Source organism: Lathamus discolor, unplaced genomic scaffold (genome assembly GCF_037157495.1).
Source record: "Lathamus discolor isolate bLatDis1 unplaced genomic scaffold, bLatDis1.hap1 Scaffold_317, whole genome shotgun sequence".
Taxonomy (NCBI): Eukaryota; Metazoa; Chordata; class Aves; order Psittaciformes; family Psittacidae; genus Lathamus; species Lathamus discolor.
The window spans coordinates 1-25,151 of NW_027069346.1; the positions used below are offsets into that span (position 1 = coordinate 1).

Sequence of the window (25,151 nt, forward strand, 5' to 3'; positions counted from 1 at the left end):
TTGGCCATCGACCCAATGGCCATCGACCCAATGGCCATCACCCAATGGCCATCAACCCAAAGGCCATCGACCAATGGGCACCACCCAATGCCCCCCCCCCCCCCCCCATTGTGTGTCCCCGTCCCCCCCCCCAACCACCCAGCCCCACACATCCCCTTACGGGCAATGGGTCGATGTAGAGGATGACGAAGTGCAGGGACATGGAGAGGCAGATGGAGCCCAGGAGCCAGATGTTGACCCACGGCGGCATCCGGGCCAGCGATTGGTTCTCAGAGAGGCTGCAATGGGGCCAGAGGTGAGGATGTGGGGCAGGACGGGGCGGGGGGGGGGGGGGGACGGCCCCAGGGACCCATTGATGGAACACATGGACCCATTGATTGGCCCCAGGGACCCATTGATGGACCCCATTGACCCATTGATGGACCACAGGGACCCATTGATTGACCCCATGGACCCATTGGTGGACCCCATTGACCCACTGATGGACCCCATGGACCCATTGATTGGCCCCATGGACCCATTGATGGACCCCATTGACCCACTGATGGACCCCATGGACCCATTGATTGGCCCCATGGACCCATTGGTGGACCCCATGGACCCATTGATGGACCACAGGGACCCATTGATTGACCCCATGGACCCATTGGTGGACCCCATTGACCCATTGATTGGCCCCAGGGACCCATTGATTGGCCCCAAGGACCCACTGATGGACCCCAGGGACCCATTGATTGACCCCATTGACCCACTGATGGACCCCATGGACCCATTGGTGGACCCCATTGACCCATTGATGGACCACAGGGACCCATTGATTGGCCCCATGGACCCATTGGTGGACCCCATGGACCCATTGATTGACCCCAGGGACCCATTGGAGGTCCCCATGGCCCCATATAAAGACCCCATTGCCCCATTTAAGGTCCCCTTGGCCCCATTTAAGGACCCAATTCACCCATATAAAGACCCCATCGCCCCATATAAAGACCCCATCGCCCCATATAAAGACCCCATCGCCCCATATAAAGACCCCATCGCCCCATATAAAGACCCCATTGCCCCATATAAAGCCCCCATCGCCCCATATAAAGCCCCCATTGCCCCATATAAAGCCCCCATTGCCCCATTTAAAGACCCCATTTCCCCATATAAAGACCCCATTGCCCCATTTAAAGACCCCATTGCCCCATTTAAAGCCCCCATCGCCCCATATAAAGACCCCATTGCCTCATATAAAGACCCCATCACCCCATATAAAGACCCCATTGCCCCATATAAAGCCCCCATCGCCCCATATAAAGCCCCCATCGCCCCATATAAAGACCCCATTGCCCCATATAAAGACCCCATTGACCCATATAAAGACCCCATCGCCCCATATAAAGCCCCCATCGCCCCATTTAAGGTCCCCTTGGGCCCATTTAAGGACCCAATTCACCCATATAAAGCCCCCATCGCCCCATATAAAGCCCCCATCGCCCCATATAAAGACCCCCCGGCCCCATATAAAGCCCCCCCGGCCCCATAGGGCGTCCCCCTGCGCCCCCCGGGTACCTGTTGAGGGCGTTGCACATCTCAATGGTGACCAGCACGGACAAGGCCATGGTCATGGGCAAGGGCGACTCGAAGATCTCGCAATCCAAGCCCTCGAAGTCCACGTTGTGCTCCCCACATTGCATGAAGTGGGTCTGGGATGTGGGGGGGGGGACGACACAGCAATGGGGTCACCATAGGGTGGGCAACCCCATGGTCAATGGGGCTCCGTTGGGTAAGACATGGTCAATGGGGACCCATTGGGTGACCCATGGTCGATGGGGACCCATTGGGTGACCAATGGTCAATGGGGCCCCGTTGGGTAACACAGGGTCAATGGGGACCCATTGGTTGACCCATGGTCAATGGGGCCCCGTTGGGTGACACATCGTCAATGGGGACCCATTGATTGACCAATGGTCAATGGGGACCCATTGGGTGACCCATGGTCAATGGGGCCCCATTGGTTGACCAATGGTCAATGGGGCCCCATTGGTTGACCAATGGTCAATGGGGCCCCGTTGGGTAAGACATGGTCAATGGGGCCCCATTGGTTGACCCATGGTCAATGGGGACCCATTGGTTGACACATGGTCAATGGGGCCCCGTTGGGTGACACATCGTCAATGGGGACCCATTGGTTGACCCATGGTCAATGGGGACCCATTGGTTGACCAATGGTCAATGGGGCCCCGTTGGGCAACCAATGGTCAATGGGGCCCCATTGGTTGACCCATGGTCAATGGGGCCCCGTTGGGCGACCAATGGTCAATGGGGCCCCATTGGTTGACCCATGGTCAATGGGGACCCATTGGTTGACCCATGGTCAATGGGGCCCCGTTGGGTGACCCATGGTCAATGGGGCCCCATTGGTTGACCAATGGTCAATGGGGACCCATTGGTTGACCAATGGTCAATGGGGCCCCATTGGTTGACCAATGGTCAATGGGGCCCCGTTGGGTAACACATGGTCAATAGGGACCCATTGGGTGACACATGGTCAATGGGGACCCATTGGTTGACCAATGGTCAATGGAGCCCCGTTGGGTGACACAGGGTCAATAGGGACCCATTGGTTGACCCATGGTCAATGGGGCCCCATTGGTTGACCAATGGTCAATGGGGACCCATTGGTTGACCAATGGTCAATGGGGCCCCGTTGGGTAACACATGGTCAATAGGGACCCATTGGGTGACCCATGGTCAATGGGCCCCATTGGTCAAGCCATGATCAGTGGGGCCCCATTGGGCAGCCCATGATCAGTGGGGCCCCATTGGTCAAGCCATGATCAGTGGGGCCCCATTGGGCAGCCCATGGTCAATGGGGCCCCATGGGGCTCCGGCACTCACCAGTTGGTGGTAGCTGACTTTGGGGCCGTCTTCGGCAAAGAGGAACCACCATGCGGCCGCGCCGACCGTGGCGGCACCGACGTAGCCTATGGGGAGAGGAGGCACCATGGGGGTCAATGGAGGAGGCACCATGGGGGTCAATGAGGAGGCACCATGGGGGTCAATGGAGGAGGCACCGTGGGGGTCAATGAGGAGGCACCATGGGGGTCAATGGAGGAGGCACCATGGGGGTCAATGGAGGAGGCACCATGGGGGTCAATGAGGAGGCACCATGGGGGTCAATGGAGGAGGCACCATGGGGGTCAATGGAGGAGGCACCATTGGGGTCAATGGAGGAGGCACCATGGGGGTCAATGGAGGAGGCACCATGGGGGTCAATGAGGAGGCACCATTGGGGTCTACAAGGGATCGTGATGGGCACCTCTACAATGGGCATCTCCAATGGACATCTATGATGCTCTCCAATGGGCACCTCCAATGGCCATCTATGATGCTCTCCAATGGGCACCTCCATTGGCCATCTATGATGCTCTCCAATGGGCACCTCCAATGGCCATCTATGATGCTCTCCAATGGGCACCTCCAATGGCCATCTATGCTGCTCTCCAATGGGCACCTCCAATGGACATCTATGATGGTCTACAATGGGCACCTCCAATGCTCTCCAATGGGCACCTCCAATGGCCATCTATGATGGTCTCCAATGGGCACCTCCAATGGGCACCTCCAATGGCCATCTCCATTGCTCTCTAATGGGCACCTCCATTGGCCATCTATGCTGCTCTCCAATGGGCACCTCCAATGAACGTCTCCAATGGGCACCTCCAACGCTCTCCCCCCCCATGGACCTCCAAATGCCCATAACCCCCCCCCAACCCCTGTCCATGTCCATGTGTCCATCCCCCCCCCCACCACCACCACCACCACCGCGCCCCATTGCCACCACCGCGCCCCATTGCCACCACCGCGCCCCATTGCCACCACCGCGCCCCATCGCCGCCGCCGCTCACCGCCGATGGCCAGGTAGCGGAAGAAGAGCCAACCGCTGATGAGGGGCTCCTTGGGGCTGCGGGGGGGCTTGTCCATGATGTCCAGGTCGGGGGGGTTGAAGCCCAAGGCCGTGGCCGGGAGCCCGTCCGTCACCAGGTTCACCCAGAGCAGCTGCACCGGGATCAGCGCCTCGGGCAGGCCCAGCGCCGCCGTCAGGAAGATGCTGGGGGGGGGGGGTCGATGGGGGTCAATGGGGGTCGATGGGGGTCGATGGGGGTCAATGGGGGTCGATGGGGGTCGATGGGGGTCGATGGGGTGGGGGGGGGTCAATGGGGGTCAATGGGGGTCAATGGGGGTCAATGGGGTGGGGGGGGTCAATGGGGGTCGATGGGGGTCAATGGGGGTCGATGGGGGTCGATGGGGGTCGATGGGGTGGGGGGGGTCGATGGGGTCGATGGGGGTCGATGGGGGTCGATGGGGGTCGATGGGGTGGGGGGGGGTCAATGGGGGTCAATGGGGGTCGATGGGGTGGGGGGGGTCAATGGGGGTCGATGGGGTGGGGGGGTCAATGGGGGTCAATGGGAGTCGATGGGGTGGGGGGGGTCAATGGGGGTCAATGGGGGTCAATGGGGGTCGATGGGGGTCGATGGGGTGGGGGGGGTCAATGGGGGTCAATGGGGGTCAATGGGGGTCAATGGGGGTCGATGGGGGTCGATGGGGTGGGGGGGGTCAATGGGGGTCAATGGGGGTCGATGGGGTGGGGGGGGTCAATGGGGGTCAATGGGGGTCAATGGGGGTCAATGGGGTGGGGGGGGGTCAATGGGGGTCGATGGGGGTCGATGGGGGTCAATGGGGGTCAATGGGGGTCGATGGGGGTCAATGGGGGTCGAGGGGGTGGGGGGGGTTGATGGGGGTCAATGGGGGTCAATGGGGGTCGATGGGGGTCGATGGGGTGGGGGGGGTCAATGGGGGTCGATGGGGTTCAGTGGGGTTCAATGGGATATGAAGGGGTTCAATGGGGTTCGATGGGGTTCGATGGGGTTCAATGGGGTTCAATGGGGTTTGATGGGGTATGGTGGGGTTCAATGGGGTTCAGTGGGGTTCAGTGGGGTTCGATGGGGTTCAATGGGGTTCAATGGGGTTCAGTGGGGTTCGATGGGGTTCAGTGGGGTTCGATGGGGTTCAATGGTGCCCATAGGGGTCTATAGAGGCCTAGGTCTCTATTGGTCTATAGAGGTCGCTATTGGTCCATAGTGGTCTGTAGAGTTCTACAGGGGTCTATAGGCGCCCATAGGGGTCTATAGGCACCCATAGCAGTCTATAGGGGTCTATAGGCACCCATAGGGGTCTATAGGCACCCATAGCAGTCTATAGGGGTCTATAGGCACCCATAGCAGTCTCTAGGGGTCTATAGGCGCCCATAGGGGTCTATAGGTGCCCATAGGGGTCTATAGAGGTCCAGGTCTCTATTGGTCTATAGAGGTCGCTATTGGTCCATAGTGGTCTGTAGAGTTCTACAGGGGTCTATAGGCGCCCATAGGGGTCTATAGGCACCCATAGCAGTCTATAGGGGTCTATAGGCACCCATAGGGGTCTATAGGCACCCATAGCAGTCTATAGGGGTCTATAGGCACCCATAGCAGTCTATAGGGGTCTATAGGCGCCCATAGGGGTCTATAGGTGCCCATAGGGGTCTATAGAGGTCCAGGTCTCTATTGGTCTATAGAGGTCGCTATTGGTCCATAGTGGTCTGTAGAGTTCTACAGGGGTCTATAGGCGCCCATAGGGGTCTACAGGCACCCAAAAGGGTCTATAGGCACCCATAGGTGTCCATGGGCACCCATATGGGTCTATAGGCACCCATAGGTGTCTATAGGCACCCATAGGGGTCTAAAGTCACCCATAGGTGTCCATAGGCACCCATATGGGTTCCATAGGGTCCCCGTAGAGGTCTATAGGAACCAATAGAGGTCCATAGACCCCCATACGGGTTCCATAGGCTCCCCATAGGTGTCTATAGGTCCCCATAGAGGCCCATAGGCACCCATAAGTGTTCCACAGGCTCCCCATTGAGGTCCATAGGCCCCCTATAGTGTTCCATAGGAACCCATAGAAGTCCATATGCTCCCCATATAGGTCCTTAGGCGCCCCATACGAGTTCCCCAAGCGCCCCACAAGCGCCCCATAGAGGTCCATAGGCCCCCATAGAAGTCCACAGGCTCCCCATAGAGATCCATAGGCTCCCATAGAGTTCCCTAGGCGCCCCATAGAGATACATAGACCCCCACAGAAGTCCACAGGCTCCCCATAGAGATCCACAGGCTCCCCATAGAGATCCATAGGAACCCATAGAAGTCCATATGCTCCCCATAGAAGTCCTTAGGCCCCCATACGTGTTCCCCAAGCGCCCCATAGAGATCCATAGGCCCCCACAGAGTTCCCTAGGCGCCCCATAGAAGTCCATAGGCCCCATAGAGATCCATAGGCCCCCATAGAGATCCATAGACCCCCATAGAAGTCCACAGGCTCCCCATAGAGATCCACAGGCTCCCCATAGAGATCCATAGGCCCCCATAGAAGTCCATATGCTCCCCATAGAGGTCCATAGGCGCCCCATACGTGTTCCCCAAGCGCCCCATAGAGGTCCATAGGAACCCATAGAGATCCACAGGCTCCCCATAGAGATCCATAGGCCCCCATAGAAGTCCACAGGCTCCCCATAGAAGTCCACAGGCTCCCCATAGAGATCCATAGGCCCCCACAGAGTTCCCTAAGCGCCCCATAGAAGCCCCATAGCAGCGTGTCGGTTGGGGGGGGCTGATGTTTGGGCGCACGTGTGTGGGTCGGGGCTCACCAGACGACCTCGCCCACGTTGGAGGAGATGAGGTAGCGGATGAACTGCTTCATGTTGTTGTAGATGGCGCGGCCCTCCTCGACGGCGGCCACGATGGTGGAGAAGTTGTCGTCGGCCAGCACCATCTCCGAGGCCGTCTTGGCCACGGCCGTGCCCGAGCCCATGGCGATGCCGATCTCGGCTTTCTTGAGGGCCGGCGCGTCGTTGACGCCGTCGCCGGTCTGGGGGGGGGGGATGGGGGGGGGAGGGGGGGGTGGGGGAGGGGGAGGGGGGGATGGGGGAGGGGAGGGGGGGAGGGGGGTTTAATGTGGTGTTTGGAGAGGAAGTGAGGGGGGGGTGGGGATGGAATGGGGGGGATGGGGAGGATGGGGGGGAATGGGGGGGAGATGGGGGAGGGGGGTTAAATGTGGTGTTTGCAGAGGAAGTGAGGTGGGGGAGGGGGGATGGGGGGGATGGGGGGGGATGGGGGTGGGAATGGGGGGGAGGGGGGGATGGGGGGAGGAGGGGAGGGGGGGAGATGGGGGAGGGGGGTTAAATGTGGTGTTTGCAGAGGAAGGGGGGGGTGGGGATGGAATGGGGGGGATGGGGGGTGGGGGGAGGGGGGGGGAGGGGGTGGGGGGAGGGGGGGAAGGGGGAGGGGAGGGGGGGAGGGGGGTTTAATGTGGTGTTTGCAGAGGAAGGGGGGGGGAGGGGGGATGGAATGGGGGGGATGGGGAGGATGGGGGGGAATGGGGGGGAGGGGGGGGAGATGGGGGAGGGGGGTTTAATGTGGTGTTTGCAGAGGAGGGGGGGTGGGATGGATGGGGGGGATGGGGGTGATAATGGGTGGGAATGGGGGGGCAGGGGGGAGGGGGAGGGGGGAGGGGGAGGGGGGAGGGGGAGGGGAGGGGGGGAGGGGGGTTAAATGTGGTGTTTGGAGAGGAAGGGGGGGGTGGGGGTGGGGATGGGGATGGAATGGGGGGGGAGGGGGGGAGGGGCGGAGGGGGGAGGGGGGGGGAGGGGGGTTTAATGTGGTGTTTGCAGAGGAAGGGGGGGGTGGGGGGGGTGGGGATGGAATGGGGGGGATGGGGATGGAATGGGGGGGATGGGGGGGAAGGAATGGGGGGGATGGGGGGGTGGGGGGAGGGGGGGAGATGGGGGGATGGGGGTTAAATGTGGTGTTTGCAGAGCAAGCGAGGGGGGGGTGGGGGATGGGGGTGGGGAGAGGGGGGGGATGGAATGGGGGGGATGGGGGGAAGGAATGGGGGGAGATAGGGGGGGAGGGGGAGGGGAGATGGGGGGAGGGGGGTTAAATGTGGTGTTTGCAGAGCAAGTGAGGGGGTGGGGGGGGATGGAATGGGGGGATGGGGGGAAGGAATGGGGGGGATGAGGGGGTGGGGGGAGGGGGGGAGACGGGGGGATGGGGGTTAAATATGGTGTTTGCAGAGCAAGTGAGGGGGGGGGATGGGGGGGTGGGGGTGGAATAGGGGGGATGGGGGTGATAATGGTGGGGGGGGTGGGGGGAGATGGGGGGGATGGGGGTTAAATGTGGTGTTTGCAGAGGAAGTGAGGTGGGGGGGATGGGATGGGATGGGGGGAAGGAATGGGGGGGATGAGGGGTGGGGTAGGGGTGGGGGTGGGGGTGGGGGAGGGGGTTTAAATGTGGTGTTTGCAGAACAAGTGGGGGGGTGGGGGATGGGGATGGAATGGAGGGGTATGGGGGGTGGGGGGGAAGGAATGGGGGGGGATGGGGGGTGGGGTGGGGGTGGGGCGGTGGGGGGTGGGGGGAGATGGGGGGGATGGGCATTAAATGTGATGTTTGCAGAGTAAGTGAGGGGGGGTGGGGGATGGGGGGTGGGGGGAGGGGGGGATGGGGATGGAATGGGGGGGATGGGGGGGATGGAATGGGGAGGATGGCTGGAGATGGGTCCCCCATGGAATGCAATGGGTCCCCCATGGATTGCAATGGGTCCCCCATGGATTGCAATGGGTCCCCCATGGAATGCAATGGGTCTACCATGGAATGCAATGGGTCTACCATGGAATGCAATGGGTCCCCCATGGATTGCAATGGGTCTACCATGGATTGCAATGGGTCCCCCATGGATTGCAATGGGTCTACCATGGATTGCAATGGGTCCCCCATGGATTGCAATGGGTCCCCCATGGATTGCAATGGGTCTACCATGGATTGCAATGGGTCCCCCATGGATTGCAATGGGTCTACCATGGATTGCAATGGGTCCCCCATGGATTGCAATGGGTCCCCCATGGATTGCAATGGGTCTACCATGGATTGCAATGGGTCTACCATGGATAGTGATGGGTCCCCCATGGATAGTGATGGGTCTACAATGGATACCCATGGCTCCCCCATGCAATCCAATGGCTCTGCCACGCAACGCAATGGCTCTACCATGGACAGCGACACCTCTGCCATGCAACGCAATGGTTCTACCATGGACAGCGACACCTCTGCCATGCAACGCAATGGTTCTACCATGGACAGCGACACCTCTGCCATGCAACGCAACGGCTCTACCATGGACAGCGACACCTCTGCCACGCAACGCAACGGCTCTACCATGGGCAGCGACACCTCTGCCATGCAACGCAACGGCTCTACCATGGACAGCGACACCTCTGCCATGCAACGCAACGGCTCTACCATGGACAGCGACACCTCTGCCATGCAACGCAACGGCTCTACCATGGACAGCGACACCTCTGCCATGCAACGCAACGGCTCTACCATGGACAGCGACACCTCTGCCACGCAACGCAACGGTTCTACCATGGACAGCGACACCTCTGCCATGCAACACAATGGTTCTACCATGGACAGCGACACCTCTGCCATGCAACGCAACGGCTCTACCATGGACAGCGACACCTCTGCCATGCAACGGCTCTACCATGGGCAGCGACACCTCTGCCATGCAACGCAACGGCTCTACCATGGACAGCGACACCTCTGCCATGCAACGCAACGGCTCTACCATGGACAGCGACACCTCTGCCATGCAACGCAATGGTTCTACCATGGACAGCGACACCTCTGCCATGCATTGCAATGGCTCTACCATGGACAGCGACACCTCTGCCATGCAACGCAATGGCTCTACCATGGACAGCGACACCTCTGCCATGCAACGCAACGGCTCTACCATGGACAGCGACACCTCTGCCATGCATTGCAATGGCTCTACCATGGACAGCGACACCTCTGCCATGCAACGCAATGGTTCTACCATGGACAGCGACACCTCTGCCATGCAACGCAACGGCTCTACCATGGACAGCGACACCTCTGCCATGCAACGGCTCTACCATGGACAGCGACACCTCTGCCATGCAACGCAACGGCTCTACCATAGACAGCGACACCTCTGCCATGCAACGGCTCTACCATGGACAGCGACACCTCTGCCATGCAACGCAACGGCTCTACCATGGACAGCGACACCTCTGCCATGCAACGGCTCTACCATGGACAGCGACACCTCTGCCACGCAACGCAATGGCTCTACCATGGACAGCGACACCTCTGCCATGCAACGGCTCTACCATGGACAGCGACACCTCTGCCATGCAACGCAACGGCTCTACCATGGACAGCGACACCTTTGCCATGCAACGCAACAGCTCTACCACAATCGCCAACCCTCCCCCTGCCCCCCAACCCCCCTCCAACCCCCCCCAACCCCATAACCTCCCCCCCCCCCAACCTCACCATAGCCGTGATCTCGTCGAAGGACTGCAGGAACTCCACGATCTTGGACTTGTGCGTGGGCTCGACGCGGGCGAAGCAGCAGGCGCGGCGGCAGGCTTCGCGCTGCTCGGCCGGGGGCAGGTCGTCGAACTCGCGGCCCGTGTAGGCCTTGCCGGTGACGTCCTCGTCCTCGCCGAAGATGCCGATGCGGCGGCAGATGGCGATGGCCGTGCCTTTGTTGTCGCCCGTGATCATGATGACGCGGATGCCGGCGTCGCGGCACAGGTGGATGGAGCCCAGCACTTCCTTGCGCGGTGGGTCCAGCATCCCCACGCAGCCCACGAAGGTCAGGTCCACCTGGGGGCGTGGGCAGAGGTTGGGATGGGGGGGGGACACTATAGGGTCCATAGGGTCCATAGGGGTGGAAGGACACCATAAAGGGGTCTTCAACCCCATCGAAGACCCAAAGGCCATCAATATATGGGGTTCTATGGGCTATATGGGACCAAGAACCCCATTGAGATGACATCAACCATCATTGAAGACCCAAAGACCATCAATGTATGGGGTTCTATGGGCTACGTTGCTCCCTATGGGTGTCAATGGTCTCTATGGGTGTCTACGGTCTCTATGGCACCAAGACCCCATTGAGATGACCTCAACCGTCATCGAAGACCCAACCCCATCAAGATATGGGTGTCTATGGTCTACATGGGTGTCTATGGTCTCTATGGGTGTCTATGGCCCATACAACACCAAGACCCCATTGAGATGACCTCAACCATCATTGAAGACCCAACCCCATCAACTTATGGGTGTCTATGGTCTACATGGGTGTCTATGGTCTCTATGGGTGTCAATGGTCTCTATGGGTGTCTACGGTCTCTATGGCACCAAGACCCCGTTGAGATGACCTCAACCATCATCGAAGACCCAACCCCATCAACTTATGGGTGTCTATGGTCTACATGGGTGTCTATGGTCTCTATGGGTGTCTATGGTCTCTATGGGTGTCTATGGCCCATACAACACCAAGACCCCATTGAGATGACCTCAACCACCATGGAAGACCCAACCCCATCAAGATATGGGTGTCCATGGTCTCTATGGGTGTCTACGCTCCCTATGGGTGTCTATGCTCCCTATAGGTGTCCATGGTCTCTATGGGTGTCCATGGTCTCTATGGGTGTCTGTGACCCACAGAACCCCCCCAGCCCCATAGATCCCTATGGGTCCCCGTCCCCCCCCCCCCAGTACCTCGTAGTCGACGAAGCGGGCACTGTCCTCCAGGGCCAAGACCCCATTGAGATGACCTCAACCACCATGGAAGACCCAACCCCATCAAGATACGGGTGTCTATGGTCTACATGGGTGTCTATGGTCTCTATGGGTGTCTATGGTCTACATGGGTGTCTATGGTCTACATGGGTGTCTATGGTCTCTATGGGTGTCTATGGTCTCTATGGGTGTCTATGGTCTCTATGCGTGTCTATGGCCCATACAACACCAAGACCCCATTGAGATGACCTCAACCACCATGGAAGACCCAACCCCATCAAGATATGGGTGTCTACGCTCCCTATGGATGTCTATGCTCCCTATAGGTGTCTATGGTCTCTATGGGTGTCAATGGTCTCTATGGACGTTTGTGACCCACAGAACCCCCCCAGCCCCATAGATCCCTATGGGTCCCCGTCCCCCCCCCCCCCCCAGTACCTCGTAGTCGACGAAGCGGGCGCTGTCCTCCAGCACCAAGACCCCATTGAGATGACCTCAACCACCATGGAAGACCCAACCCCATCAAGATATGGGTGTCTATGGTCTCTATGGGTGTCTATGGTGTCTATGGGTGTCTACGGTCTCTATGGCACCAAGACCCCATTGAGATGACCTCAACCACCATGGAAGACCCAACCCCATCAAGTTATGGGTGTCCATGGTCTCTATGGGTGTCTACGGTCTCTATGGGTGTCCATGGTCTCTATGGGTGTCTACGGTCTCTATGGGTGTCTATGGCCCATACAACACCAAGACCCCATTGAGATGACCTCAACCGTCATCGAAGACCCAACCCCATCAACATATGGGTGTCTATGGTCTACATGGGTGTCAATGGTCTCTATGGGTGTCTACGCTCCCTATGGGTGTCTATGACCCACAGAACCCCCCCAGCCCCATAGATCCCTATGGGTCCCCGTCCCCCCCCAGTACCTCGTAGTCGACGAAGCGGGCGCTGTCCTCCAGGGCCATCTCGTCCTTCTTCGGGGGGGCGTCGCGCGTGGCCAGCGCCAGGCAGCGCAGGGTGTCCCTGCCCGTGCCCCACTCCTTGATGAGGCCCAGGATGCGCTCCCTGGCGGGCGGCGTCAGCGGCACCCGCGCCGTGCCCACGCGGACGTAGCTGCAGCGCTCGATGACGCCCTCGGGGGCGCCCTGGGGGTGGGGAGGAGAGGGTGGTTATGGGGGGTGGGGGGTGGGGGTGTGGGGGGTGGGGTGGGGGGTGGGGTGTGGGGTGTGGGGGGTGGGGGGTGTGGGGTGTAGGGTGTGTGGGGTGTGGGGTGTGGGGTATATGGGGTATATGGGGTGTGGGGCATGGGGTGTATGGGGTATGGGGTGTGGGGTATATGGGGGATATGGGGTGTGGGGTGTCGGGTGTGGGGGATATGGGGTGTGGGGTGTGGGGGGTAGGGTATATGGGGGATATGGGGTATATGGGGTGTGGGGGGTGTGGGGTGTGGGGTGTGAGGTATGGGGGGTGTGGGGTGTGGGGTGTGTGGGGTATATGGGGTATATGGGGTGTGGGGTGTGGGGGGTGTGGGGTGGGGTGTGAGGTATGGGGTGTGTGGGGTGTGGGGTGTGGGGTGTGTGGGGGGTGTGGGGGATATGGGGTGTGGGGTGTGGGGTGTGGGGGGTGGGGTGTATGGGATATCGGGCATGGGGTATATGGGGGATATGGGGTATGGGGTATGGGATATATGGGGTATATGGGGTGTGGGGCATGGGGTATATGGGGTGTATGGGCTCTATGATGCCCTATGGGCTCTATGGGTTCTATGGGCTCTATGTGCCCTATGGGCTCTATGGGTCTATGATGCTCTATGGGCTCTATGGGCTCTATGGGTCTCTATGGTCATGATGGTCTCTATGGGTCCCTATGGGCTCTATGGGTTCTATGGTCTCTATGATGCTCTATGGGGCTCTATGGGCTCTGTGATGTCCTATGGGCTCTATGGGTCTCTATGGTCCCTGTTGGTGTCTATGGGTCTCTATGGGTCTCTGTGTGCCTTATGGGTCTCTATGGGTCTCTATGTGTCCCTATGGTCCCTATGGGTCCCTATGGGTCTCTATGGGTCCCTGTGGGTCCCTATGGGTCTCTATGTGTCCCTATGGGTCCCTATGGGTCCCTATGTGTCCCTATGGGTCCCTATGTGTCCCTATGGGTCCCTATGGGTCCCTATGGTCCCTATGGGTCCCTATGGGTCCCTATGGTCCCTATGGGTCCCTATGGGTCCCTATGGTCCCTATGGGTCCCTATGGGTCTCTATGGGTCTCTATGGGTCCCTATGGTCCCTATGGTCCCTATGGGTCCCTATGGGTCCGTATGGTCCCTATGTGTCCCTATGGTCCCTATGGGTCTCTATGGGTCCCTATGGTCCCTATGGGTCCCTATGGGTCCCTATGGGTCCCTATGGGTCTCTATGGGTCTCTATGGGTCCCTATGGGTCTCTATGGGTCCCTATGGGTCTCTATGGGTCTCTATGGGTCTCTATGGGTCCCTATGGTCCCTATGGTCCCTATGGGGCCCACCTTGACGAACATCTTGTTGCCGACGGCGGCGCGCGAGGCCTTGGCGGGGGAGCAGAACACGGACATGGACTTGCGGTCGCGGGAGAACTCCAGCGTGAACTCCTTCTTCATGAGCTGCTTGATGACCTGGGGCGGGGGCAATGGGGGGCAATGGGGCAGCAATGGGGCAATGGGGGCAATGGGGCAATGGGGCAATGGGGGGAATGGGGGTAATGGGGGGCAATGGGGGCAATGGGGCAATGGGGCAATGGGGGGCAATGGGGCATCAATGGGGGTAATGGGGGGCAATGGGGCAATGGGGGTCAATGGGGTAATGGGGGGAATGGGGGGAATGGGCATCAATGGGGTAATGGGGGGTAATGGGGGAATGGGGGGCAATGGGGCAGGGGGGCAATGGGGGGCAATGGGGCAATGGGGCAATGGGGCAATGGGGGGCAATGGGGTAATGGGGGTCAATGGGGGTAATGGGGTAATGGGGGCAATGGGGCAACAGGGGTAATGGGGGAATGGGGTAATGGGGGCAATGGGGGTAATGGGGTAATGGGGGTAATGGGGCAATGGGGGGCAATGGGGCAATGGGGGGCAATGGGGTAATGGGGGGCAATGGGGCAATGAGGGGCAATGGGGTAATGGGGGGCAATGGGGTAATGGGGGGTAATGGGGGAATGGGGGGCTATGGGGCAATGGGGGGGAATGGGGCAATGGGGGAATGAGGGGCAATGGGGTAATGGGGGTGAATGGGGGTAATGGGGGCAATGGGGTAATGGGGGAATGGGGGCAATGGGGGGCAAGGGGGCAATGGTGGTCAATGGGGTAATGGGGGGCAATGGGGGCAATGGGGGTGAATGGGGGTAATGGGGCAATGGGGTAATGGGGGGAATGGGGTAGGGGGTCCCACAGGGCTCTATAGGGCTCCCATCGGACCCCATAGGACCCCATAGGACACTATAGGGTTCTATAGGGCTCCCATAGTGCTCCCATAGGACCCCATAGGAGCCCATAGTGCTCTATGGGTCGCTATGGGGCGCTATGGGGCTCTATGGGGCTCTATGGGTCGCTATGGGTCGCTATGGGGCACTATGGGGCTCTATGGGTCGCTATGGGGCACTATGGGTCGCTATGGGTCGCCATGGGGCTCTATGGGTCGCTATGGGGCACTATGGGGCGCTATGGGTTGCTATGGGGCACTATGGGGCTCTATGGGTCGCTACGGGTCGCTATGGGTCGCTATGGGGCACTCACGGCGTTGCAGGCGTTGGCGCGCTCCACCTTGGAGAGCCCGCGCACGTCGGTGTTGAAGACGTTCATCTTCTCCACCAGGCACGTGAGCGCCGTCTCCGTCGCCTCCCCCACCTTCTCGTAGACCCCTTTGGACTTGGGGGGCAGAGCGGGGGGGGGGGGGGGTTATGGGGGGTCAGTGGGGCGGGCTATGGGGCACGGGGGGGTGGATCTATGGGGGGTCAGTGGGGCGGGCTATGGGGCACGGGGGGGTGGATCTATGGGGGGTCAGTGGGGCGGGCTATGGGGCACGGGGGGGTGGATCTATGGGGGGTCAGTGGGGCGGGCTATGGGGCACGGGGGGGTGGATCTATGGGGGGTCAGTGGGGAGGGCTATGGGGTGTGTGGGGGGTGGATCTATGGGGGGTCAGTGGGGAGGGCTATGGGGCACGGGGGGGTGGATCTATGGGGGGTCAGTGGGGCGGGCTATGGGGCACGGGGGGGTGGATCTATGGGGGGTCAGTGGGGCGGGCTATGGGGCACGGGGGGGTGGATCTATGGGGGGTCAGTGGGGAGGGCTATGGGGCACGGGGGGGTGGATCTATGGGGGGTCAGTGGGGCGGGCTATGGGGCACGGGGGGGTGGATCTATGGGGGGTCAGTGGGGCGGGCTATGGGGCACGGGGGGGTGGATCTATGGGGGGTCAGTGGGGCGGGCTATGGGGCACGGGGGGGTGGATCTATGGGGGGTCAGTGGGGAGGGCTATGGGGCACGGGGGGGTGGATCTATGGGGGGTCAGTGGGGCGGGCTATGGGGCACGGGGGGGTGGATCTATGGGGGGTCAGTGGGGCGGGCTATGGGGCACGGGGGGGTGGATCTATGGGGGGTCAGTGGGGCGGGCTATGGGGCACGGGGGGGTGGATCTATGGGGGGTCAGTGGGGCGGGCTATGGGGCACGGGGGGGTGGATCTATGGGGGGTCAGTGGGGCGGGCTATGGGGCACGGGGGGGTGGATCTATGGGGGGTCAGTGGGGCGGGCTATGGGGCACGGGGGGGTGGATCTATGGGGGGTCAGTGGGGAGGGCTATGGGGTGTGTGGGGGGTGGATCTATGGGGGGTCAGTGGGGCGGGCTATGGGGCACGGGGGGGTGGATCTATGGGGGGTCAGTGGGGCGGGCTATGGGGCACGGGGGGGTGGATCTATGGGGGGTCAGTGGGGAGGGCTATGGGGTGTGTGGGGGGTGGATCTATGGGGGGTCAGTGGGGAGGGCTATGGGGCACGGGGGGGTGGATCTATGGGGGGTCAGTGGGGCGGGCTATGGGGCACGGGGGGGTGGATCTATGGGGGGTCAGTGGGGCGGGCTATGGGGCACGGGGGGGTGGATCTATGGGGGGTCAGTGGGGAGGGCTATGGGGCACGGGGGGGTGGATCTATGGGGGGTCAGTGGGGCGGGCTATGGGGCACGGGGGGGTGGATCTATGGGGGGTCAGTGGGGCGGGCTATGGGGCACGGGGGGGTGGATCTATGGGGGGTCAGTGGGGCGGGCTATGGGGCACGGGGGGGTGGATCTATGGGGGGTCAGTGGGGAGGGCTATGGGGCACGGGGGGGTGGATCTATGGGGGGTCAGTGGGGCGGGCTATGGGGCACGGGGGGGTGGATCTATGGGGGGTCAGTGGGGCGGGCTATGGGGCACGGGGGGGTGGATCTATGGGGGGTCAGTGGGGCGGGCTATGGGGCACGGGGGGGTGGATCTATGGGGGGTCAGTGGGGCGGGCTATGGGGCACGGGGGGGTGGATCTATGGGGGGTCAGTGGGGCGGGCTATGGGGCACGGGGGGGTGGATCTATGGGGGGTCAGTGGGGCGGGCTATGGGGCACGGGGGGGTGGATCTATGGGGGGTCAGTGGGGCGGGCTATGGGGCACGGGGGGGTGGATCTATGGGGGGTCAGTGGGGCGGGCTATGGGGCACGGGGGGGTGGATCTATGGGGGGTCAGTGGGGCGGGCTATGGGGCACGGGGGGGTGGATCTATGGGGGGTCAGTGGGGCGGGCTATGGGGCACGGGGGGGTGGATCTATGGGGGGTCAGTGGGGAGGGCTATGGGGTGTGTGGGGGGTGGATCTATGGGGGGTCAGTGGGGCGGGCTATGGGGCACGGGGGGGTGGATCTATGGGGGGTCAGTGGGGAGGGCTATGGGGCACGGGGGGTGGATCTATGGGGGGTCAGTGGGGCGGGCTATGGGGCACGGGGGGGTGGATCTATGGGGGGTCAGTGGGGCGGGCTATGGGGCACGGGGGGGTGGATCTATGGGGGGTCAGTGGGGAGGGCTATGGGGCACGGGGGGGTGGATCTATGGGGGGTCAGTGGGGCGGGCTATGGGGCACGGGGGGGTGGATCTATGGGGGGTCAGTGGGGCGGGCTATGGGGCACGGGGGGGTGGATCTATGGGGGGTCAGTGGGGCGGGCTATGGGGCACGGGGGGGTGGATCTATGGGGGGTCAGTGGGGAGGGCTATGGGGCACGGGGGGGTGGATCTATGGGGGGTCAGTGGGGCGGGCTATGGGGCACGGGGGGGTGGATCTATGGGGGGTCAGTGGGGCGGGCTATGGGGCACGGGGGGGTGGATCTATGGGGGGTCAGTGGGGCGGGCTATGGGGCACGGGGGGGTGGATCTATGGGGGGTCAGTGGGGCGGGCTATGGGGCACGGGGGGGTGGATCTATGGGGGGTCAGTGGGGCGGGCTATGGGGTGTGTGGGGGGTGGATCTATGGGGGGTCAGTGGGGCGGGCTATGGGGTGTGTGGGGGGTGGATCTATGGGGGTCAGTGGGGCGGGCTATGGGGGGTGTGGGGGGTGGATCTATGGGGTGGGGGGGGCTGGATCTATTGGGGGTGTGGGTCAATCTATGGGGCAGGTGTGGGTCGATCTATGGGGGGTCAGTGGGGCGGGCTATGGGGCACGGGGGGGTGGATCTATGGGGGGTCAGTGGGGCGGGCTATGGGGCACGGGGGGGTGGATCTATGGGGGGTCAGTGGGGCGGGCTATGGGGTGTGTGGGGGGTGGATCTATGGGGGGTCAGTGGGGCGGGCTATGGGGCACGGGGGGGTGGATCTATGGGGGGTCAGTGGGGCGGGCTATGGGGCACGGGGGGGTGGATCTATGGGGGGTCAGTGGGGCAGGCTATGGGGCACGGGGGGGTGGATCTATGGGGGGTCAGTGGGGAGGGCTATGGGGCACGGGGGGGTGGATCTATGGGGGGTCAGTGGGGCGGGCTATGGGGCACGGGGGGGTGGATCTATGGGGGGTCAGTGGGGCGGGCTATGGGGCACGGGGGGGTGGATCTATGGGGGGTCAGTGGGGAGGGCTATGGGGTGTGTGGGGGGTGGATCTATGGGGGTCAGTGGGGCGGGCTATGGGGCACGGGGGGGTGGATCTATGGGGGGTCAGTGGGGCGGGCTATGGGGCACGGGGGGGTGGATCTATGGGGGGTCAGTGGGGCGGGCTATGGGGCACGGGGGGGTGGATCTATGGGGGTCAGTGGGGCGGGCTATGGGGCACGGGGGGGTGGATCTATGGGGGGTCAGTGGGGCGGGCTATGGGGCACGGGGGGGTGGATCTATGGGGGGTCAGTGGGGCAGGCTATGGGGCACGGGGGGGTGGATCTATGGGGGGTCAGTGGGGCGGGCTATGGGGCACGGGGGGGTGGATCTATGGGGGGTCAGTGGGGCGGGCTATGGGGCACGGGGGGGTGGATCTATGGGGGGTCAGTGGGGCGGGCTATGGGGCACGGGGGGGTGGATCTATGGGGGGTCAGTGGGGCGGGCTATGGGGCACGGGGGGGTGGATCTATGGGGGGTCAGTGGGGTGGGCTATGGGGCACGGGGGGGTGGATCTATGGGGGGTCAGTGGGGCGGGCTATGGGGCACGGGGGGGTGGATCTATGGGGGGTCAGTGGGGCGGGCTATGGGGCACGGGGGGGTGGATCTATGGGGGGTCAGTGGGGCGGGCTATGGGGGGTGTGGGGGGTGGATCTATGGGGGGTCAGTGGGGCGGGCTATGGGGCACGGGGGGGTGGATCTATGGGGGGTCAGTGGGGCGGGCTATGGGGCACGGGGGGGTGGATCTATGGGGGGTCAGTGGGGCGGGCTATGGGGCACGGGGGGGTGGATCTATGGGGGGTCAGTGGGGAGGGCTATGGGGGGTGTGGGGGGGTGGATCTATGGGGTGGGGGGGGCTGGATCTATTGGGGGTGTGGGTCGATCTATGGGGCAGGTGTGGGTCGATCTATGGGGGGTCAGTGGGGCGGGCTATGGGGCACGGGGGGGTGGATCTATGGGGGGTCAGTGGGGCGGGCTATGGGGGGTGTGGGGGGTGGATCTATGGGGTGGGGGGGGCTGGATCTATTGGGGGTGTGGGTGGATCTATGGGGCAGGTGTGGGTCAATCTATGGGTGTATGGGTCAATCTATGGGGCAGGTGTGGGTCAATCTATGGGGCAGGTGTGGGTCAATCTATGGGTGTATGGGTCAATCTATGGGGCAGGTGTGGGTGGATCTATGGGGCAGGTGTGGGTGGATCTATGGGGCAGGTGTGGGGGTGGATCTATGGGGCAGGTGTGGGTGGATCTATGGGGCAGGTATGGGTCAATCTATGGGGCAGGTGTGGGTGGATCTATGGGGCAGGTGTGGGTGGATCTATGGGGCAGGTGTGGGTGGATCTATGGGGCAGGTGTGTGTCGATCTATGGGTGTATGGGTCAATCTATGGGGCAGGTGTGGGTGGATCTATGGGGCAGGTATGGGTCAATCTATGGGGCAGGTGTGGGTGGATCTATGGGGCAGGTGTGGGTGGATCTATGGGGCAGGTGTGGGTGGATCTATGGGGCAGGTGTGGGTCGATCTATGGGGCAGGTGTGGGTGGATCTATGGGGCAGGTGTGGGTCAATCTATGGGTGTATGGGTCAATCTATGGGGCAGGTGTGGGTGGATCTATGGGGCAGGTGTGGGTGGATCTATGGGGCAGGTGTGGGTGGATCTATGGGGCAGGTATGGGTCAATCTATGGGGCAGGTGTGGGTCAATCTATGGGGCAGGTGTGGGTGGATCTATGGGGCAGGTGTGGGTCAATCTATGGGTGTATGGGTCAATCTATGGGGCAGGTGTGTGTCAATCTATGGGTGTATGGGTCAATCTATGGGGCAGGTGTGGGTGGATCTATGGGGCAGGTGTGGGTGGATCTATGGGGCAGGTGTGGGTGGATCTATGGGGCAGGTGTGGGTCAATCTATGGGTGTATGGGTCAATCTATGGGGCAGGTGTGTGTCAATCTATGGGTGTATGGGTCAATCTATGGGGCAGGTGTGGGCGGATCTATGGGGCAGGTGTGGGTGGATCTATGGGGCAGGTGTGGGTGGATCTATGGGGCAGGTGTGGGTGGATCTATGGGGCAGGTGTGGGTGGATCTATGGGGCGCTGACCTCATTGTAGTCAAGGGAGGAGTCGTTGCAGAGGGCGCAGATGGTGGCCAGCTCGACCAGGCCGTCGTACTGCCCGGCCTTGACCGGCTTATCCTGCTTCATCCTGGGTATTATGGGATAGGACGGGATGGGATGGGATAACGGGATAGCGGGATAGCGGGATAATGGGATAATGGGGTAATGGGATAATGGGGTAATGGGATAACGGGATAATGGGATAATGGGATAATGGGGTAATGGGATAATGGGGTAATGGGATATCGGGATAATGGGATAATGGGATATTGGGATAATGGGATAATGGGATAATGGGATAATGGGATAATGGGATAATGGGGTAATGGGATAATGGGATAATGGGATAAGGGGATAATGGGGTAATGGGATAATGGGATAATGGGATAATGGGATAATGGGGTAATGGGATAATGGGATAAGGGGATAATGGGATAATGGGATAATGGGATAATGGGATAAGGGGATAATGGGGTAATGGGATAATGGGATAATGGGATAATGGGATAATGGGGTAATGGGATAATGGGGTAATGGGTAATGGGATAATGGGGTAATGGGTAATGGGATATGGGATAACGGGATAATGGGATAATGGGATAACGGGATAATGGGATAATGGGATAATGGGATAATGGGATAATGGGATAATGGGATAAGGGGATAGCGGGATAGCGGGATAATGGGATAATGGGATAATGGGATAATGGGATAATGGGATAAGGGGTAATGGGATAATGGGATATCGGGATAATGGGATAATGGGATAATGGGATAATGGGATAATGGGGTAATGGGATAATGGGATAATGGGATAATGGGATAATGGGGTAATGGGATAATGGGATAATGGGTAATGGGATAATGGGATATCGGGATAATGGGATAATGGGATAATGGGGTAATGGGATAACGGGATAATGGGGTAATGGGATATTGGGATATCGGGATAATGGGATAATGGGATATTGGGATAACGGGGTAACGGGGTAATGGGGAGTGTTATGGGGCAATATGGGGTAATAGGGGATATTATGGGATATTATGGGATAATACGGGATATTATGGGATAATATGGAGTATTATGGGGTATAATGGGATAATATGGGATATTATGGGATATTACGGCATAATATGGGGTATTATGGGATAATAGGAGATATTATGGGATATTATGGGATAATATGGGGGATTATGGGATTTTATGGGATAACATGGGGTCATATGGTATATTATGGGGTATTATGGGATAATATGGGATATTATGGGGTATTATGGGGTATTATGGGATAATAGGGGATATTATGGGATATTATGGGATAATATGGGATTATACGGGATATTATGGGGTATAATGGGATATTATGGGGTAATACGGAATAATATGGGGTATTATGGCATGATAAGGGATATTATGGGATAATATGGGTTATTATGGGATGTTATGGGATAATATGGGGTAATATGGGATATTATGGGATATTACGGGATCATATGGGGTATTATGGGATAATATGAGGTATTATGGGATGTTACCGGATAATATGGGATAGTATGGGTTATTATGGGATGTTATGGGATAATATGGGGGGATTATGGGATTATATGGGATAATACGGGGTATTATGGGATATGATGGGATAATAAAGGTTATGACGGGGTGCTATGGGTGCTGGGGGGTATTATGGGATGGCCGGCACTGACACTTCGCCCTCGGCGCGTAGGTGGAGCCGGTGATGGAGAACTCGTTGAGGGTGCAGGTGTCGCCTTCCACCTTGTCCACGATGAACATCTGGGGGGCACGGCACATCGGGGTCCCAACAGCACCCAATGGCACCCAAGGGGACCCAATGGCACCCAATGGCACCAAGGGGACCCAATGGGACTCAATGGGACTCAATGGGACCCAATGGCACCCAATGGGACTCAATGGGACCCAATGGCACCCAATGGGACTCAATGGGACTCAATGGGACCCAATGGCACCCAATGGCACCCAATGGGACTCAATGGGACTCAATGGGACCCAATGGCACCCAATGGGACTCAATGGGACTCAATGGGACCCAATGCACCCAATGGGACCCAATGGGACCCAATGGGACTCAATGGGACTCAATGGGACTCAATGGGACCCAATGGCACCCAATGGGACTCAATGGGACTCAATGGGACTCAATGGCACCCAACGGCACCCAACGGCACCCAAGGGGACCCAATGACACCCAATGGCACCCAAGGGGACCCAATGGGACTCAATGGGACTCAATGGGACTCAATGGGACCTAATGCACCCAATGGGAATGACGCCCAATGACAGCCAGTGGTACCTAAGGCACCCAATGACACCCAATAGCACCCAATGACACCCAATGGCACCCAATGGCACCCAAGGGACCCAATGGCACCCAATGGCACCCAATGGTACCCGAAGGACCCAATGACACCCAATGGCACCCAATGACACCCAATGGCACCCAATGGCACCCGATGGTACCTAAGGGACCCAATGACACCAAATGACGCTCAATGACAGCCAGTGGTACCTAAGGCACCCAATGACACCCAATGGCACCACAATGACACCCAATGGCACCCAATGGCACCCAAGGGACCCAATGGCACCCAATGGCACCCAATGGTACCCGAAGGACCCAATGACACCCAATGGCACCCAATGGCACCAATGGCACCCAATGACACCCAATGGCACCCAATGGCACCCGAGGGACCCAATGGCACCCAATGGCACCCAATGCTACCTAACGCACCCTATGACACCCAATGGCACCCAATGGTACCTAAGGCACCCAATGGCACCCAATGGCACCCGATGGTACCTAAGGGACCCAATGGCACCAATGGCACCCAATGGCACCCAATGGCACCCAAGGGACCCAATGGCACCCAATGGCACCCAATGGCACCCAAGGGACCCAATGGCACCCAATGGCACCCAATGGTACCCGAAGGACCCAATGACACCCAATGGCACCAATGGTACATAAGGCACCCAAGGGACCCAATGGCACCCAATGGCACCAATGCTACCTAACGCACCCTATGACACCCAATGGCACCCAATGCTACCTAAGGCACCCAATGGCACCCAATGGCACCCAATGGCACCCAACGGCACCCACCTTGCAGACGGACATCTGGTTGGTGGTGAGGGTGCCGGTCTTGTCGGAGCAGATGACCGAGGTGCAGCCCAGGGTCTCCACCGAGGGCAGGCTCCGCACGATCGCGTTCTTCTTGGCCATGCGGCGCGTGCCCAGCGCCAGGCACGTGGTGATGACGGCGGGGAGGCCTGCGGGCACCCAAACGGCACCAAAATGGGGCCAAGTAGACCCAAACCGGGCACAAATAGGCCCAAAAACGGGCACAAATAGGCCCAGAATGGGCATAAATCGACCCGAAATGGGCATAAATAGGTCTGAATGGGCACAAATAGGCCCAAAATGGGCACAAATTGACCCGAAATGGGCATAAATAGGTCTGAATGGGTACAAATAGGCCCAAAATGGGCACAAATAGACCCAAAATGGGCAAAAACAGGCCCAAAATGGGCACAAATAGACCCAAAATGGGCACAAATAGGCCCAGAATGGGCAGAAATCAACCCGAAATGGGCATAAATAGGTCTGAATGGGCACAAATAGGCCCAAACCGGGCATAAATAGGTCCGAAATGGGCAAAACTATGCCTGAAATGGGCAAAAAAAGCCCCGAAATGGGCAAAAATAGGCCCAAAATGGGCACAAATAGGCACAAAATGAGCACAAATAGACCTGAAATGGGCAAAAATAGGTCTGAATGGGCACAAATAGGCCCAAAATGGGCACAAATTGACCCGAAATGGGCATAAATAGGTCTGAATGGGCACAAATAGGCCCAAAATGGGCACAAATAGGCCCAAAATGGGCACAAATTGACCCGAAATGGGCATAAATAGGTCTGAATGGGCACAAATAGGCCCAAAATGGGCATAAATAGGTCCGAAATGGGCAAAACTATGCCTGAAATGGGCAAAAAAAGCCCGAAATGGGCAAAAATAGGCCCAAAATGGGCACAAATAGGCCCAAAATGGGCACAAATAGGCACAAAATGAGCACAAATAGACCTGAAATGGGCAAAAATAGGTCTGAATGGGCACAAATAGGCCCAAAATGGGCACAAATAGGACGAAAAATGGGCACAAATAGACCCGAAATGGCACAAA

General features: G+C 59.7%; 1 protein-coding gene across 1 annotated transcript in view; it reads right to left on the bottom strand.

Moving 5' to 3' along the window:
- Nucleotides 1-160: 160 nt before the first annotated feature.
- The window catches only part of LOC136006604 (sarcoplasmic/endoplasmic reticulum calcium ATPase 1-like), a gene marked incomplete at its 3' end in the record, with an annotated part of 40,486 nt that continues 15,495 nt past the window's right edge, over nt 161-25,151 (bottom strand). The window contains exons 9-20 of the mRNA XM_065664610.1: nt 24,074-24,240; nt 22,635-22,722; nt 20,916-21,018; nt 15,468-15,599; nt 14,226-14,351; nt 12,633-12,851; nt 10,443-10,778; nt 6,731-6,951; nt 3,897-4,099; nt 2,887-2,972; nt 1,558-1,691; nt 161-278 (exon numbers count right to left, since the gene is read on the bottom strand). Of these exons, the coding sequence (XP_065520682.1) occupies nt 161-278; nt 1,558-1,691; nt 2,887-2,972; nt 3,897-4,099; nt 6,731-6,951; nt 10,443-10,778; nt 12,633-12,851; nt 14,226-14,351; nt 15,468-15,599; nt 20,916-21,018; nt 22,635-22,722; nt 24,074-24,240 (1,933 nt within the window). The remainder of the gene's footprint in view (nt 279-1,557; nt 1,692-2,886; nt 2,973-3,896; nt 4,100-6,730; nt 6,952-10,442; nt 10,779-12,632; nt 12,852-14,225; nt 14,352-15,467; nt 15,600-20,915; nt 21,019-22,634; nt 22,723-24,073; nt 24,241-25,151) is intronic.